This window comes from Podarcis liolepis, assembly GCF_965112155.1.
Source record: "Podarcis liolepis genome assembly, chromosome: 3".
NCBI classification, from domain to species: domain Eukaryota; kingdom Metazoa; phylum Chordata; class Lepidosauria; order Squamata; family Lacertidae; genus Podarcis; species Podarcis liolepis.
The window spans coordinates 115,712,792-115,731,318 of record NC_139557.1 but is presented as its reverse complement, the minus strand read 5'-3'; the positions used below and the strand labels follow the sequence as shown (position 1 = coordinate 115,731,318).

The following is an 18,527-nucleotide window of genomic DNA, read 5'->3' as shown; positions in this document are numbered from 1 at the left end:
ATGTGGTCTGCAACATTTTAGCTCATAAGAGAATGACAGATGTATGTATAAGTAAATGACCACATCTTAAAAAGTAGTCTTTGAATGAACCTAGTCCCCGAATTACTCCCTGAATCCATCTAGCCTAGGCCATTATTCACTATTTTCACTGGCAGCGGCTCTCTAAGTTTTACAGATGGAGGCCTTTCTTGATACCGGGCATCCTTTAGCCAGCAGTGCCAGTGTTTGGACCTTGCACATGCAAATACATGCTTTGGCAATGGAGATTAGGGGCAATTTCAAGACTAACATAGCCATGCCTCTGGAAATTCATAACAAGAAGCCACAATTCTGGAAATCCATGGACAAGTACAGAAGTTGGCTCATTCTGATCAAAACTTCTCTCATATATAAACATAAGGCAGGCAACCCAGGAATCATTTTTGGGGACAAAATGTCCCATCAACCATATTGACACTAAAATTTACGTCACTTTATTCCAGTTTAGCTGTCATGAATAGATCATAATTTGAAGAGGGTGCTGAGGATCTGGGGGGGGGGGATCACTCACACACCTCCATTGTCCTGGAGAGAAGGAATGGCCGTGGAACCAGTTAAAAGTCATAAGAAAATCCCTTGTCAATCAGACCAAAGGCCCACCTGGTCCAGCAATCTGTTCTCACAGTGGCCAATCAGATGCCTATGGGATGCCCACATTCAATACCTGAGTGCAACAGTAGTCTCTCAACTTCTGATTCCCAACAATTGCTACAGAGGCATACCGTCTCCTACAGTGGAGGTAAAACATAGCCGCTATTATGGCTATTCTATAATACACATTCTGCCACCCCTTCCTTCTTCAAGCTACCCTTTTAATTTCCAGTTTCATACCAGCCCTTTTACCCTCCTTTTATGGTGCTTTTATTGCACTTCTGGATTCTCTTTCTCCAACAGTAACTTTCCCCCTCCAAAAAAATGAAACATGCACTTGAATATTAAATCCACTGGAATATTAAAATCATGTGGAACAACCTGTGGCAAAACTAGGGAGTGTCTCTTCCTAGCAAAATCAATGCTCCGTGTCATTTGCCCCTGCCCACCTGATGGGCATCCCTCTGTGGTAGAAAACACTTTTATCCAAACAGGCTTTGGATTCTCAGTTTTCTGCTACCCACTCTCCTTCCTTTTCTTCCTGGCTTCTATATAATTTGCTGTCTTCTTCAAATCCTCCACCTTCCTCTTCATTGTTCTCTTGCAGTCTCCAGATTTGGTTGACCTTTATGGGGCGATCTCTTAACCTGCCATGTGGGGATCCCTTGCAGATGACCAGAGTGCCTGGAGACTTATCAGGTCATGCGTCCATAGGAATGACTGCTGGGAGGAGCACGGAGAGAAGAAACGTCCTGGTTCACCTACATCAGCACAAGCGGACACCTTCAGCTGCCCCAGATGCAACAAAACAAGTCTCTCCTGTATTGGTCCCTACAACCACAGCAGTTGCTGTAACCTTCCAACATTTTGACACCACTCCCAAAGACACGCTCCTCCATTGTCTCCCAAGGCAGACCGATGCCAACAATTATCCACATTCCTTGCTGATTCTTTGTGGAAGAAGACAGATATGGCCCATCTTAGTCCAGCATCCTGTTCTCAAAGTGGCTAAGCAAATGGCCTTGCGAAACCCGCATGCAGGACCTGAGCATTACAGCAGTCTCCTCACTTCCGCTCTCCAATAACTGGTATTCAGAAGCATACTTTCTCCAACAGTGGAGGGAAAACAAAGCCGCTGTGGCTGGTAGCCATTGATAGCCAAGGCTGTGCTGCCTTTCCCTTTTCTGGTCTCCCACCAACCTCACAGTTTTGTAGTCTGTTAGCTAAAGAGTTGAGCTAGAGGTCAACAAAGCCCACATTTGCCATGGACTCACTGGACTGTCTTAGGCAGGTGACTGCCAGCTCCCTGCCTCTAAAATACAAATCTCACAGAGCACTTGTGAAGGTGAGTGACAGTGAGTTTGCATGGTGTGAACAAGACCCTCTCGTTGCCTGTGCTGTTTCTTCTGCGGTCGTCTGGTAGTGCTTGCATGCCATGACTTCTTAAGATCCAGGGAGGGAGGTGGCATGGGCTGCCTTGGAGTTTGCAAATTTGACGTTCAAACATTGTCAACTGACTGCAGAAGAATATTCACTGGTGATGCTCGTTTGCCAGAGGCACCCTAGGGGTTGTGTAGCTTTTTGTGCAGTTACTATATATACAGAAAAACAGTTTCTTGAGATTCCCCTTTCTTTTGGTTCAGGTCCATCCCTTTCCTTTGCGCATTGTGAGACTATGACTCCCCTCGTAACTGACCGTTGGCCATGTTGTGGAGGCTGGTAGGGACTGGAGGATTACAGATTCCCCCACCTTGCACTAAAACTGATTAAGAAATATCATGGGCCTCCTCATTCCTGCTAATGGAATGTTTCCATTCCCTTTTAAACTCCTCAAGTGAGACCTGTCCTGGATGTCCCACTCACCACACTTCCACCCTGAGCTCAGGACATACTGTTTAAATTAAGAACAGCTCCAGGCCAGCATGTTGATAGAGTGAAAGTCCCCACCAGTAAACACCACTGACATGGGCTGAAGGCACCCAGAACGAAACAGTTCAGACTGGCACACTGTGCTCTTCACTACACAGCCGGCGTTTACTAAGGAGGTACCAGTCCCCATGGCAAACATTTTTTAGACTGGCTTTGAGTGATGTATTTATTGTCTATTGATTCTCCTTGACTCCCCACTCCTCCAGTTTGGATTTTTCAATTTCTTTGCTGAAACCATAGTTTTAAGATAAAGTTTTTCTGCGTGATTCTCATAGATGGCCATCAATTAGTCCCAGATAATCTGCCATCCTCAACTTTCTTTCCTTGGTGAACTTCTGTGACACTTTTCACCTCTGCTCTTCCTAGATCTCCAGCTTCTCATCATTTTGATTTTATTTTTTATTTTTTAAAAAGTAGGGTCTGCTTTGTCTTTTCTCCTCCCTGGACAGGATCCAGAAGGCAGCCACTCTTGATGCCTCTGCTCTTCTCACATCAGGACCACTCAAAAGATGCTTCTCTTCACATCTCTGGCTTTAGTTTATCTCCTTTGTGAGGAGAAGCTCACCAATTTGCCTTTTCTGCCACAGACCTTCTGCTTCATCCTAGTTCTAAGGGACGTCTCTCAAATGCTTCTCCCTGCTGTTATGACAATGTCTCAAGCCAAAGACGAGGATTCTTCCCACCTGTCTTGTTGTACACAATCTTTGAATTATCTCAAGTAGCTTCCTTTACTCCCCCTTCCTTGCAGTCCATTTTTTATTCTTACCACCTTTCCAAACGCTTCACTCCTCTCTCCCTGTATTTGTGTACAGTGTGGTGTTGTGGTTAAGAGCGGTGGACTCGTAATCTGGTGAACCGGGTTCGATTCCCCACTCCTCCACATGCAGCTGCTGGGTGACCTTGGGCTAGTCATACTTCTCTGAAGTCTCTCAGCCTCACTCACCTCACAGAGTGTTTGTTGTGGGGGAGGAAGGGAAAAGGAGATTGTTAGCTGCTTTGAGACTCCTTAGGGTAGTGATAAAGCGGGATATCAAATCCAAACTCCTCCTCCTCCTCTTCTTCTTCTGACTCCTCTGTGCCTTTCTAAATTACTATATCTGTCTCCATCACTTGTCCCTTCTCTTTTCTACTAGCAACAGAGTAAGGTGGCGAGGTGGAACTCACCCCCCGAGGCGAATGGTCATAGCACCTCCTTTGCATGCAGAAGGTCCCATTTTCAATCCCCCAGCATCTCCAGAAAGTTCTGGGAATATCCCCTGCCTAGAACCCTAGAACCCAGTCCGTGTAGGCAGCACTGAGCTAGATAGACCAAAGGTCTGATTCGAGGTAAGTCAGCTCCCTGCATCTCTTGGGGTGTAGAAAAGAAAATGTTGGCATAACAGGCTACTGCTGCTTAAACCCCCCTCTTCTGTACAACCATAGAAGTTGCAGGAGCCCTGTCCTCTTTTTCACCTGACTACTTTAATGCAGAGCTGGGCCCATTGCATGACCAAAACATGTCTAAGTCCCATTGAGTTCAGTGGTGCTTACTCCCAAGTAAGTGTAGGAATGAAGTTACAGCTCCATCCCCATTTGAAATCAACATGGGTGCAAAAGGCACTTAGGTCATGGGTTATCAAGGGCACGTCTACAGGGGTCTTCTCAGAGCCTGTACCGAGTCGTGCGATCCTGAAAAGTCCTGTGGCAATAGTGCCTGCTCCTTGCACAGATACATTAGAGTCCACATGGTGCACCAGTCAGATCATGGGGCCAATGCAACTGCTATAGTCCTTGTCGGAGGCCACTATTCAAAACCTCCTTTCGTTGGGGGGGAAACTTTGGAGAGGGATTTTCAATGCAACCTGCCATTAGTGTTGCACACTGAACAGTTTCAGAATCTGCTGCAGAACCTCCAGGAAATGGCAGAGGGGGAGGAAGCCAAGGAAAAGCTGAATTGAGTCATTCCACCTGACACCGTCCTTCCCCCAGTTTTGTTTTGTTTTGTTTTGTTTTTTGAAAGCAAGCCTTCCACTAATGTAGGTGCCTCCAGAATACTAGGAAGGGGCACAACACGTATATTGTGTTCACATAAAGCCTAGTAAATATGATATTCTGCAGAACATCCATATCCTTTTGGGGTTTTCAGATGCTAGGTGACCGCGACTGGGCCATTAAAAAATACCCCAACCTCAGATCAGTTTACCACCCTATTGCTTTCACCTTGCAAATAAGCCTCCAGGTGTCTTTAAATCATTTACTTAGACATACCCACGTATATTAGATATTTTGTGGCACAGAGATAGAAAGGAGGAGATGGGAGAAGAAAAAAATCCTGTTCTGATTTAAAAATGCTTGCCGGTCTGGTCACCTGGAGACTATTCTTAACTCGCCACAGGAGACTTCTATACAGTACATATATCATAGGGAACTGTGTGGAAATTCTCACTAGAAAGCTGATGAATTTCCATGAGGGCTTTAAAACGAAAACAAATTTGCAACTTGATGTGGAAAACTGAACTTGGAAATGGAGGGGAAGTGGGGACAAGAGAAATAGAGAAAAATCAACAGTTTCACCAATCCCTTTTCAAAGGCAGTACAGGGCTCAGGTTTTGCTTCAGCAAGAAGCAAGCCAAGACCGAGTCCTCTATCGTACCAACAGTAGCAATTGCATCTTCCTTGTTAGACCTGGGAGGTGCTGCTTTAGTTAAAGGTACCCAGCTTTCTCCAGGAGTCTCCCAGCAGTGTGGAAGCCTCTGGTCTCACTGGGACATCTGGCCCCACAGGCTCGCATGGTAGCCGTTCTTCTGGGGCTGCCCCTTCATCCCCTTCTTCTGGTTCGGAGTCCTCGACTCCATCTCCCGAAGAAGAGGACCCTGACTCCAAGTCCCTGACAGTCCTCAGTGCAAAAGCTTGTGGGGGAGTGGACAATTTTGCATTATCCTTCACCCCTTTTATGGAGAAGAATTACATGATATGGCTCCCAGCATGGAGCACCTGCCTCAGACTGAACATGGAGGGGGAGGATGAATGCCTCTGTTGTTCCACCACGTAAAGAGGGCAGTAATTTGAGGGTGGGAAGTAGCTTACTCCAACCAAGATGGCGGCGCCAAACAAACTTGGTCTCTGCTCTTCCTGTGGCAGCAAAGACTCATTATTTTGATTGGCTGGGCCATTATATTTGATCTTTAGGCATTAAACATTATTAAAAGAGTTTTATGCCATTCTATTGTGTTGGTGTTATGGAGTTGTTTGTACCACGGGAGCGACTTCCGATTTCATTCCCCCCCTCTTTTCTTTTCTTTTAAAAAAAAGTTCATCTGGTTACGAAACAATCATAGCCATTATTTAAGTTTCCATTACATTGCGCAAGTATAGAATGTGAAGTATGAATATGTCACTCCATCTACGTCTGTCTTCATCTCTGGGGGGGGGGGAACCCCAGCAAATTAAGCCTACAAAATAGGCTTTACAAATGCCTGCAAATCACGTTATGGCTGGGCATCTTCAGTTTTTCATACTGAGAAAACCAGCTAGGATCACTGGGCATGCCGCCAGATCCCAGAAATCCTAGAAATAACATTACACTCACCCAAACTCCTCTTACAATTCAGTTAAGAGTTTGGGGAAGGGCTGTAGCTCAGTCATGGCCCAGGTTCAATCCCCAGCATCTCCTGGTGGGACTGAGAACATCTCCAGACTGAATCCTAGAGGTCCATTTCCAGCAAGAGTCAACAGTGCTGAGGTAGACTTGGTATCAGGCAACTTCCCGTGCTCCTCTTCCTTAGCTTATACAAGGGTGTAGGCAGCTATGGTGTCTCATAGAAAGATGCACAGGTGGAACCTCTGTAGGGAATAAGTGGGTGAAGCCCTGTGTTGCTGTCCCTTGAGCTTCCCTCATCCCAGACCAGTGGCTATACTGTTGGGTCTGTGGAAGATAGCATCCAGAAACATCTGGAGGGCAGTGTGTTGGCTACACCCACTTTACTGAGTTGCAAGAGAGATTGCCACTCCTGTTCACCATATGGGAATAAATAATCTGATGCTTATTCGTTTGTCCAACATTGGGGTTGAGCTGCACGGCATTGATAAACTGTAAGGGCAGGCCACAATTATTTATTTTCAAATATATATTTTTTAAAAAAATGCCAACCAAGGCTCAACACACTGGACCATTTCCAAGAGCTAAGAACACCAGGAGTGCCCTGCAGGATCAGACCACAGTCCTATTTAGTCCTGCCATATTGGCCAACCAACTGGGAAGTCCATAAGCACAGCAGCCTTCTCACCATTTGCGAGTCCCGGAAACTGGTGTTCAGAGAGGCATACTCTCAGACGCACCTTGGACTGGGCTTGCAGTGACATTTGTATACAATACAGGGAGGTGCGATGGCAGGAATGCCGTAGGTGAGAAAGACGGTCACTGTGGGAGCCACATAATTGTTGGAAGGCTTGGGGAAGAAGGAAAGGCGAACTTTGGCGGTAAGAAGGGCCCATTCTTTGAGTCGGTGCAGCTCTTCAGGCCCTCCCCATATCTGGGGAGCTGAGGCAGCAACAGAGGTTGATGGCAAGGCAACGTTTGGAAAGTTCAATCTCTTTTAAGAGCAGCTCATGTTTGAAAACTTTAGCCCTGCGTGTGACCTGGTTGGAAGGCAGACCTTTTTACAGGCCACGTTCCAGGGCGCCGCTTGAGTAACTGGAACATAATTAGGTGGGTGGGTGGGTGGGAAGGGAGGCCAGTCAACAAGAAGCTAGCGGGATGGAAATAGAATAATAACACAACTTTTTAAGATGACAGTGCAGGGTGGCCAGAACACTAAAGCAAAAAAGAAAGAGAAAGAAGTAGTAGTAATACCTAATGTGACATTTTTCCAGCGGTGTGATAAATTAATGGTGTTATAAAAGCATGAACCATTGAGGCCCATTCGCTGTTTGTTAGTTTTCTGAAATGGATTCTGACGGCAACCGTAATGTATTCTTAAGCTGTGCCAACATTCTGTACAAGCCTGACCGACGGTCCTGTGAAACATTTCCCTATTTATATATATTTCTGGTGAGGGAAAGGGAGAAAACTCAATAAAAGGAGGGAGGTGGTTCAAGGCAGCAGGACAGGTAGCAGAAGCATTGTCACTGCACATCTTGAGGCCAAGGAACCTCGGAAGGGGAAGCCATTGCAAATGGAAAGCCTCTGTTGTTGGCCTTCTCCAGGTTTTGGGTGGACCATGAAATTACCGAAGGGCTACAGCGCTTTGGCCTGAAGAGCTGCACCGACTCAAAGAATTCCATCTACATAGAAAACTGGGATGTCAAAGAGGGCTATGTCTCAAGCTTGTCCTTAACATGCTAGATTTCTATCTGTGGGAATTTGGGGGGGGGGATTGGCACCCCGTCATGAACTCTCGGTGATAACTAGTCTGTAGAACCTTCGTACTAAACAAAAACAGCCAGGAGGAGCCTCATGAACCCAGAAAGTAGTTCATGCTGCGCTTTTGTCAGGGCTGCTTCCTATGTTACAAATCGATGACACCAGAGTTCTGCTATGACTTTCTTCTGGCCATGGAGATGTATCATGGGAAAAATGGGTTTGTAAGCAAGGATATAATGTCCCTGTTGGGTTTTGCAAAGGGTGTGTGGTGTACCTAGGGAGAACTCCTAGCCCCCCATGGGTCTACCAACCACCATCTTTTCCTCCAAGCAGACCTCTGGAGACCATCCCTCGCCCCACCGTCTTGCATGTATTTGCTTACATTTCAAGAAAGCCATTGGGAAGCCCTAAAACAAAAATCACAGCACAGTGCAAATAATATAACCACCTTTCAATCCAGAACCTCCATCCTATTCTTAAGTGGTGTTCAGCTGCCCACTGAGCTCCGTGTCATGAGTTTGGCAGCGTCTGTGAACAAAGCCGTCCCACTGGTGTTGTCGGGTACCAGTTCAAAGAAGAGAGAAAAGAACATCAGGTCAGAGAACACAAGAGGCACAAAACACGGAAAGAATTCTTCGTATCAGACTTCCACGTCCAGAGTTCCTGACAAGTTTGGGAGGCCGCAAGGACAGTTGCCTAAATCTCATGCCTAGGAGGTCCTCCTCGTGGGATCAGATGGCAACCTTCGCAACTCAACGAAGACCTTGCATTGACTAATTATGATTTTTATTTTGATGAGTATGCTGTGTGTTGGTCTCGATTCAAAGGCTCCAATCCAGCAAAGGGGGGGTCCACCTGCCTGTGCAACAGCTGATGCAGATGTGCATCCAGAAACACATGTGGAGGGCCAATCACAAGTAATCATGTCCCGCTCCTTAAACATGAATTCCCACCCACAGCCACGTGTGTGTGTGTGTGTGTGTGTGTGTGTGTGTGTGTGAGAGAGAGAGAGAGAGAGAGAGAGAGAGATTAATTGCATGTGCTGGATTGGGACCACTGGATTGCTATGCCTAGATATTATAGGAGTCTGTTATCTTGGATGAGTCGCCAGTCACCCAGTGTGTTTCTGCCTCTTAATTGTGAACATGAACATTTTGACTTTCGGTCCATATTACACCTTTTTCTTCTTCTTCTTCTCCTTCTCCCCGCCCCCCTCTGCCCCCCTGTCCTTTCTTCCTTTTCCTTTTCCTTTTGCAGGCTGGCGTAGCGCCCAGGGGACGCTTGATGCATGGCAGATTCCGGACGGAAGCCCAAGGACGCTTAAATTCTGAGAGAATGTGAAACGCAGAAGGGGATGTGCTCTGCGTCCACGTGGGGCTTGCTCTCGGGTTGGTTTTTTGTGGCGCCGTCTGGCTGAGCAGCTCCAGAAGTTGCCACGCAAAAGGCGGGAACCGACCGAGCCCCCTGCTACTACTGCCTGCCCGAAGACTCTTTATTTATATATTTTTAACAGAGTATAAAAACCGCGTCATTAAAAAAACACCCAACTTCCATCAAGGGCTTCCCATGTTTCCCCGCTACCTCCCCTCTCTTTTATTTGACAATCTTCCGTCTTCGATCTGGAAAGCCACCTGAAAACGGGTTGATGGAGCGGGATTGGGGAACCTTTGACCCTCTGGATGTTGCTTGAACTACAATTCCCATAATGCATAGCAAGCGTGGTCAATGGCTGGGGAAGATGGGAGTTGCAGTTCAGCCACATCTGGAAAGCCAAAGGCTCCTCACACCTGTGACAAGTGTGACCTAGCACAGTCGACCACAAAATAAATCTCAACACATACCTGTTCTGGTAATTTGCAGAACATCCAGAATGTGACAGGACCCCTCCCACCTAAAAAATAAAATAAAGGGGGGGGGAGTCCACGGCTTTTTTGTAACGTGAAATGTTGGCTCAAGATCTTGGAGCACCGCTATCAGGCAAAGTAGAGATGATGAGGCTGTATCTGGGCCATCCTAGGTGGTGCCCTGGAGATATTGTTGAGCTCCAGCACTTATCAACCCCAGCCAAGGATGATGGGAGCTATATTCCTCCACCACCGGAGCTCACCAGTAGTCTGGCTCAGTATAAGGTAATGGCCTTCAACTCTTTACTAACCAAGGTCCAAGAGGGAGAAGGGATGTCTTTCCGATCTGCAAGAGTCTTCAGAGGCCAATATTACCGCGAGGTTGCTATTATTATTATTATTATTATTATTATTATTATTATTATTAGCCCTAGCCACTCTGGGCGGCTTCTAACAAATCAAAACACACACAATTAAACACCCGCACAATCACTGCTGGCAGCAACTGCCATGGTAGGAGCAAACCTGAGTGTCAACCCTGGGCATGAGAAGAGCCTGCAGGATCAGGCCAGTGACCCATTGTAGACTAATGTCCTTTTCTCACAGTGCCTGCAGGGAACCCGCCAAGCGGGACCTGAGCGCAAGAGTCCTCTTCTTCCCAATCTGTGGCTTCCAGAAACTGGTATTCAGAAACATACCGGCTCCGGCCATGGAAGCAGAGCAGAGCCATCCTAGCTAGTGGTCCCTGATAGACTCATCTTCCATGAATTTATCCGATGCTCTTTTAAAGTCACCAGAGTTGGCGGCTCTCACCGCCTTCCCTGGGAGTTGAGTTCCATAGTCTAGCTATGCCTTGGTACCTTGAAGGCACTGAGAGTTTCCCCTCACTGGCTGAGGGGGGCTTGGTTATTTGGCCTGTCAAATATCGTGACTCAGCTGTAAGTTAAGAGAGGCAGAGGCAATGTCAGGTCCTGTTCCTGCTGGGCTGCCTCCTACGCTGGGCCAACTTCACATTTTATATTGGATTGTTGGAATATTTTTTAAGATTGCAATCCACCTTGGGTGCCTTGGCAGGAAAGGTGATATATATGTATATATAGAAATGCAATAAAGTATTTGGACATGATCAAGTACTATAAAATGTCCCATAAAAATACTAGGGAAGGGCATTGCATGTTTTGCATGCAAAAGGTGCTCGGTTTAGTCCCCATCATCTCCAGGTCTGAAAATCTTGGAGAGCAGCTGCCAGTCAGTGTAGACAATATTGAGCCAGGTGGACCAGTGGTCTGACTTGCTATACTCTTCATGTGCCCAGAGCACCCTTTAGGGTCAGACTCACCATTTAGGCATAACGAGGCAGGCAGGGGACTGATTTTTGGATTTCATGAGCTGGCAGCAGATGTTTAGTTATTTGATTTATCTGTGCTTCATGTTTGTGTCGGAGAGATGCTTACAGGATTCTTATTTTTCCCCTCGGGTGCCAAAATAACTTCACAAGCCTTGGGCACTGTGCATCAGGACTTTGCAAGGTGACACCATTGGCTGCAGGCAGGAAAATGTCTTAGCCCTGCCCTTGTGTAAGGGGCAGGATTGAGGCCCCTGCTGCCACCTTCCACCACGCCAGTTGTGGCTTCCTTCAGGGTTTAAGAGGAAGCAGGAAGGCGGCACAAACAGACATTAGAGGAGCACAGGTCATGAGTGCTAGGGGACACCATAGAGTCATTGCTTTCTCTCTAGAGAAGCAGGGCCTCCATACTGTAAATGCCATGGCAGACTTCTGCAAAGCCGATACAATGGACTGGTTGCCAGAGTCTTAGAGAACGTAGTATTTATTTGTTCGTTTCTTGAAAAAGCTCGGTGCTGTACAAAAACGGGTCCTGCAATAGGCTTGGCAACCTCCATCTGTTTTGGGACTACAGTTCCCATCATCCCTGACCACTGGTCCTGTTAGCTAGGGATGGTGGGAGTTGTAGTCCCAAAACAGATGGAGGTCTGAGTTTGGGGATGCCTGCCTTTTGCTGGAAATACCAAGGACCAAGTTACCTAAAATGGCCCCATCGTCTCTGGCCACGTTGGCTGGGGCTGATGGGAGTTGGTAGACTGAACATACGGAGGGCACAACGTTGGCTACCTCTGGACTGTGTAGCTTCTATGCCTTTGAATCAGAATTAGCTAACATAGCACCCTCCAAGTGTCACTAGACTACAATTCCCATCATTGGCCATTGACCTTGCAGGCTGATGGTAGACGGATTCCTACAACACCCGGAAGGTTGGCTATTCCCGCTTTAAAATCATCTACGACATTTCCTGTTCCAAACAAAATAACAAGCAAAACCATATATATATCCACACTGGACGATTCGGAGCCGTGGGTGGCATTAATTTCCCAGAAGAAGCACTGAATTCATTCTCGCAACTCTGCATTCTAACAATCATATTGGTATTTATTCTTGTCGCACTCCATGTGAGTTTCCCAGCCGTCTTAATTTATCATTTGTGTGCAGCTGGGTGATGCTGATTGTGATGTACCGCATTTCTGTTGCTTAAATGTGTACTTTGGGGGCGGGGGCGGGGCAAAGGGGAGAGCTGTGCGGGGGAGGGGAAACACAACATGCTTTACTTTGTGTTTGTTTTTTGGGAGAGAAAAAAATAAGAAACAACAACAAAAACCTGAAACGTATTTGTGTCAACCAGTGATTGCGCATCGGCGGAAGCTATATTCTCCTGTTAAAGGGGGTGGGGGTTGCTAATAAATTTGTTTTAACAATGGTCCCCAACACTTAAGAGATGGTTAAAAAAAACCTGCCTTATCCTGGCTGTTCAACAAGGTACAGAACCTAAGTTCCTCCTTAAAGACCCAACTCGGTTGACTTCTAAACCTGCTTCTATAGAGTCACTGTTTTCAGGTGGGACTCACTCTCACACCAGCCCATTCCAATCAGGCAGTGGAGGTGGATGTGGAGCTCCTTTGAAACAGATCTGTATCCCCCTCTAAAACCAGGCTTCTTGTGCTAAGGAAAGTGGCCAGAAAACGCACCGGAAAGGGCGGGATAACATTCACTTGACGCAGCGTCATCTAGCGTCCCCACCAAAAAATCAGAATAGATGGATGAGGTCATCTAAGCACCGTGTAAACTTGGTGCAAATGAATCAGGATAGCTGCTCCATAAACAGGTCATCTGGCAGCGATGCTTCCTAACTCGACAGGTGGTGCATGGGTGGAGTCAATGTTCATGTGAGAAGACTCAGCGAGAGGGCTGGGGTAGGGTGTGGGGAGCAGTGCTGTCCACTGATCTCTACCCCCTTTTGCCAGCACGTGTTGCAAGCAGCAGAGAAATGCTCTGTCCAAAGTTATTCCCTGAGCAATTAAGAAAACACCCCACTCGTGCAGGCGTTACGTTCCCGGGTACTGTGCGTATACATGAAATCGTGTAGAGTGGGGAACACCATCTAAAAAGCTTGTAAAGGTAAAGGTAAAGGGACCCCTGACCATTAGGTCCAGTCGTGACCGATTCTGGGGTTGCGGCGCTCATCTCACTTTATTGGCCGAGGGAGCTTCCGGGTCATGTGGCCAGCATGACTAAGCCGCTTCTGGCGAACCAGAGCAGCGCACGGAAATGCTGTTTACCTTCCCACTGGAGTGGTACCTATTTATCTACTTGCACTTTGACGTGCTTTCAAACTGCTAGGTTGGCAGGAGCAGGGACCGAGCAATGGGAGCTCACCGCATCGCGGGGATTCGAACAGCCGACTTTCTGATCGGCAAGTCCTAGGCTCTGTGGTTTAACCCACAGCGCCACTGGCGTCCCTTAAAAAAAAAAAAAGCTTGTACATACCCTATAAACATCTGGAAACCCTCTAAAAACCAGCAGAACTTACCAGACGAGTATGAATGGTGGCAATGGCTGCTCTCAGTCTTCCTTGTACATGGAAACAACAGCTGGGGGTGGGTGGGTAGACTTGTATCCTGAACTGCCTGGCTGTGAATCAGAGGCAGAGTGTGCCTTTTTTGCAATTTAAATCTATTTGTTTAATCATTTCCCAGTGCCATGAATATACACAGTCACACAAAAGTAGTGGGGAGATGCCTGTACAAGTAAGCCAAGTCACACTTTGGGGTGGGGTGGGGGGTGAAACACGCACACGCACCTCCCTGATTCAGTGGCCTATCTGATTTTAGGAAAACTTCTTTCCATCTCCTAAGCAAAGTCATGAACCATACGGTGAGAAATAATAATAATAATAATAATAATAATAATAATAATAATAATAATAATTTATACCCCGCCCATCTGGCTGGGCCTCCCCAGCCACTCTGGGCGGCTTCCAAAAGAATATTAAAATACTATGATACATCAAACATTAAAAGCTTCCCTAAACAGGGCTGCCTTCAGATGTCTTCTAAAAGTCTGGTAGTTGTTCTTCTCTTTGACATCTGGTGGGAGGGTGTTCCACAGGGAAGGCGCCACTACTGAGAAGGCCCTCTGCCTGGTTCCCTGTAACTTGGCTTCTTGCAGTGAGGGAACCGCCAGAAGGCCCTCGGCGCTGGACCTCAGCGTCCGGGCAGAACGATGGGGGTGGAGACGCTCCTTCAGGTATACAGGACCGAGGCCGTTTAGGACTTTAAAGGTCAGCACCAACACTTTGAATTGTGCTTGGAAACGTACTGGGAGCCAATGTAGGTCTTTCATGACCGGTGTTATGTGGTCTCTGCGGCCGCTCCCAGTCACCAGTCTAGCTGCCGTGTTCTGGATTAGTTGTAGTTTCCGGGTCACTTTCAAAGGTAGCCCCACATAGAGCGCATTGCAGTAATCCAAGCGGGAGATAACCAGAGCATGCACCACTCTGGCGAGGCAGTCCGCAGGCAGATAGGGTCTCAGCCTGCGTACCAGATGGAGCTGGTAAACAGCTGCCCTGGACACAGAATTGACCTGTGCCTCCATGGACAGCTGTGAGTCCAAAATGACTCCCAGGCTGCGCACCTGGTCCTTCAGGGGCACAGTTACCCCATTCAGGACCAGGGAATCCTCCACACCTGCCCGCCTCCTGTCCCCCCCCAAAAAAACAGTACTTCTGTCTTGTCAGGATTCAACCTCAATCTGTTAGCCGCCATCCAACCTCCAACCGCCTCCAGGCATTCACACAGGACCTTCACTGCCTTCACTGGTTCTGATTTGAAAAAGAGGTAGAGCTGGGTATCATCCGCATACTGATGAACACCCAGCCCAAATCCCCTGATGATCTCTCCCAGCGGCTTCATGTAGATGTTGAAAAGCATGGGGGAGAGGACAGAACCCTGAGGCACCCCACAAGTGAGAGCCCAGGGGTCTGAACACTCATCCCCCACCACCACTTTCTGAACACAGCCCAGGAGGAAGGAGCGGAACCACTGTATGACAGTGCCCCCAGCTCCCAGCCCCTCAAGACGGTCCAGAAGGATGTTATGGTCGATGGTATCAAACGCCGCTGAGAGATCCAGCAGAACTAGGAAACAGCTCTCACCTTTGTCCCTAGCCCGCCGGAGATCATCAACCAGTGCGACCAAGGCAGTTTCAGTCCCATGATGAGGCCTGAATCCCGACTGGAAGCGATCCAAATGGTCCGCTTCTTCCAGGCGTGCCTGGAGTTGTTCAGCAACCACTCGCTCAATCACCTTGCCCAAGAATGGAAGATTTGAAATAGAACTGAACCATATATATATATATATATATATATATGTTTTCGTAGATTTTCACGGGTACAGGAATGCAGGTTTTGGTGTCTTCGGGTGTCTTCCCGTGTAAGAGTTGGGGTGTCTAGGCGACGTTTCGACGAGGTCTCACTCGTCATCTTCAGGCTGGTGCTTTCGGCTTCTTGTTACTGGAACAGAGCAGGATCTCAGTGTTTGAGTTCCTATAAATACTGTTGAGGGGGTGTGGTGTATAGCCTCCAACGTTCTGGGCAGAGAGGAAGTTCCCAGGTTAGTGTGCCTTTTCTTCTTTTGTTCTTTAATTACTTGAGGGATATCTTGAGTGATTTCTTGAGTGATATTCTGAGTACCACTTAGGTGGGTCATTAAGTGTGGATTAGTTGCTAAAGCTTTCGTGTCTTGACCTCTTGAGCTTGTGAAGAGTTTTTCTGAGAAGATGGCTGTACTGCACTTAGTTGTGCTCTGGCTTGGCTTCGTGTATAGGGGCGAGCTGTGGTTTTGTGCCCTGTGCCAGCCAGATCTGTGTAGGGATTGCAGGGGGGTGCAGCATCCGGAGGTGCCACTATGGTTTGGCTACTGGATGGAGTCTGTAATTTATCTGTGGAGAGGGTCTGGGTTTGGGTCTGGTGTGGTTGATTGGTGATGGCGTTCTGTGTGCCTCTGGTTCTGGTGTCGGTTTTTGTGGGGAGGGCTAATTTCCAGATGTCTGGCAGGCGGGACGTGTCGTCACGCTTGTTCATGTTGTGAGGGTGTTTCTCTATCTCGATGGCTTCCATGATTATTCTCTTGTGGTGATGTTCCATGTTAAAGAGCAATTTGGAATCTGCAAAATTAATTTCGTGTCCTGTTTCTTTCATGTGTTGGAAAAGAGAGGAAGTAATTTACACAAAGAAGAACAGAAAGCACTCACCAACCTGAGGAAAGACAACAACATAATCATTCTCCCAGCAGACAAAGGTAATGCCACTGTTGTGATGAACACATCGGACTACCAAGCAAAACTATCAAATCTACTCCAAGACCCTACCTACCAACCTATAAAAACAGATCCCACCACCTATCTGGAAAAAACCACCAAATCCAAAATAAAAGCCTCTCCTATCAGTGAAGAAATCCAGCTAAGAATCATCCCCAGAGAAAAATCATCCAGATGCCCCAAACTCTACGGTCTCCCCAAGATACACAAAGAAGGAACACCACTCAGACCAATAGTCAGCTCCATAGGCTCACCTCTACAAAATCTCGCTAAATTTCTCGCTAAGCAACTTCAGCCCTATGCAGAATCCATCGCGTCACACGTTACTAACTCCTTCCAGTTCATAGAAACAATAAAGAAGCAAAACCTACATCCCGATGACCTACTTGTGAGCTTCGATGTTGTATCTCTCTTCACACAAGTGCCCATTAATGAAGCCTTGACAGCCATTCAAAACAAATACAATCCCCCCGAATACATCCTGGACCTGACCAACCACTGCCTAACCAACACGTACTTCATCCACAATGGACAAAGATACAAACAGATAGAAGGAGCACCTATGGGATCACCCCTCTCACCGGTCATCGCAAATTTGTACATGGAACACTTTGAAACCAATGCTTTAGACAAGTCAGAACACAAACCCAAACTTTGGCTCAGATATGTTGACGACACCTTTGTAATTTGGCCACACGGGAAAGAAAAACTAGATAGCTTCCTCACACATCTCAACAGCCTACACCCCAAAATACAATTCACTATGGAAATAGAAGCCAACAACCAACTTCCCTTCCTTGACGTCCTAATCTACAAAAAACCTGATGGCTCCCTAGGACACACTATCTACCGGAAAAAAAACACACACCAACCGCTACTTACATGCACAATCACACCACCACCCTGCACAAATAAACTCCGTAGCCAAGACTCTCATCTCCAGAACCAAACGCCTGGCTGACAAAGACCACTTGACAACTGAGTTACAGAATCTCTCAAATGTGTTAATCGCCAATGGATACCAGCAAAACAGGGTTACGAAGCTAATCCAAAAAGAAACACCCCCCAAAAACCAAGACACAGAAGAAAACAATGGCATGGCCCTCCTTCCTTATATCAAGGGCACTACAGATAAAATTAGCAAAATCCTCCATAAACACAATATCAAAACAGCCTTTTGCACCAACCAAAAAATAGCCAATATCCTCAGAAACCCCAAAGATAAAATCCAGTTGGAAAACCAAGGGGTCTATGAAATACCCTGCAAAGTCTGCCCAGCCACGTACATTGGACAAACAAACAGACGAATAAATGCACGTATCGCAGAACACAAGAATGCCGTCAAAAAAGAAGAAAAAACTTCCTCTCTTTTCCAACACATGAAAGAAACAGGACACGAAATTAATTTTGCAGATTCCAAATTGCTCTTTAACATGGAACATCACCACAAGAGAATAATCATGGAAGCCATCGAGATAGAGAAACACCCTCACAACATGAACAAGCGTGACGACACGTCCCGCCTGCCAGACATCTGGAAATTAGCCCTCCCCACAAAAACCGACACCAGAACCAGAGGCACACAGAACGCCATCACCAATCAACCACACCAGACCCAAACCCAGACCCTCTCCACAGATAAATTACAGACTCCATCCAGTAGCCAAACCATAGTGGCACCTCCGGATGCTGCACCCCCCTGCAATCCCTACACAGATCTGGCTGGCACAGGGCACAAAACCACAGCTCGCCCCTATACACGAAGCCAAGCCAGAGCACAACTAAGTGCAGTACAGCCATCTTCTCAGAAAAACTCTTCACAAGCTCAAGAGGTCAAGACACGAAAGCTTTAGCAACTAATCCACACTTAATGACCCACCTAAGTGGTACTCAGAATATCACTCAAGAAATCACTCAAGATATCCCTCAAGTAATTAAAGAACAAAAGAAGAAAAGGCACACTAACCTGGGAACTTCCTCTCTGCCCAGAACGTTGGAGGCTATACACCACACCCCCTCAACAGTATTTATAGGAACTCAAACACTGAGATCCTGCTCTGTTCCAGTAACAAGAAGCCGAAAGCACCAGCCTGAAGATGACGAGTGAGACCTCGTC

General features: G+C 47.0%; 1 protein-coding gene across 1 annotated transcript in view; it reads left to right on the top strand.

Moving 5' to 3' along the window:
* BCL11A (BCL11 transcription factor A) overlaps positions 1-11,637 on the top strand; it is a 155,816-nt gene extending 144,179 nt beyond the window's left edge. The window contains exon 4 of the mRNA XM_083494338.1: positions 9,158-11,637. Within this exon, the coding sequence (XP_083350464.1) occupies positions 9,158-9,231 (74 nt within the window). The 3' untranslated portion in view covers positions 9,232-11,637. The remainder of the gene's footprint in view (positions 1-9,157) is intronic.
* Positions 11,638-18,527: the final 6,890 nt, after the last annotated feature.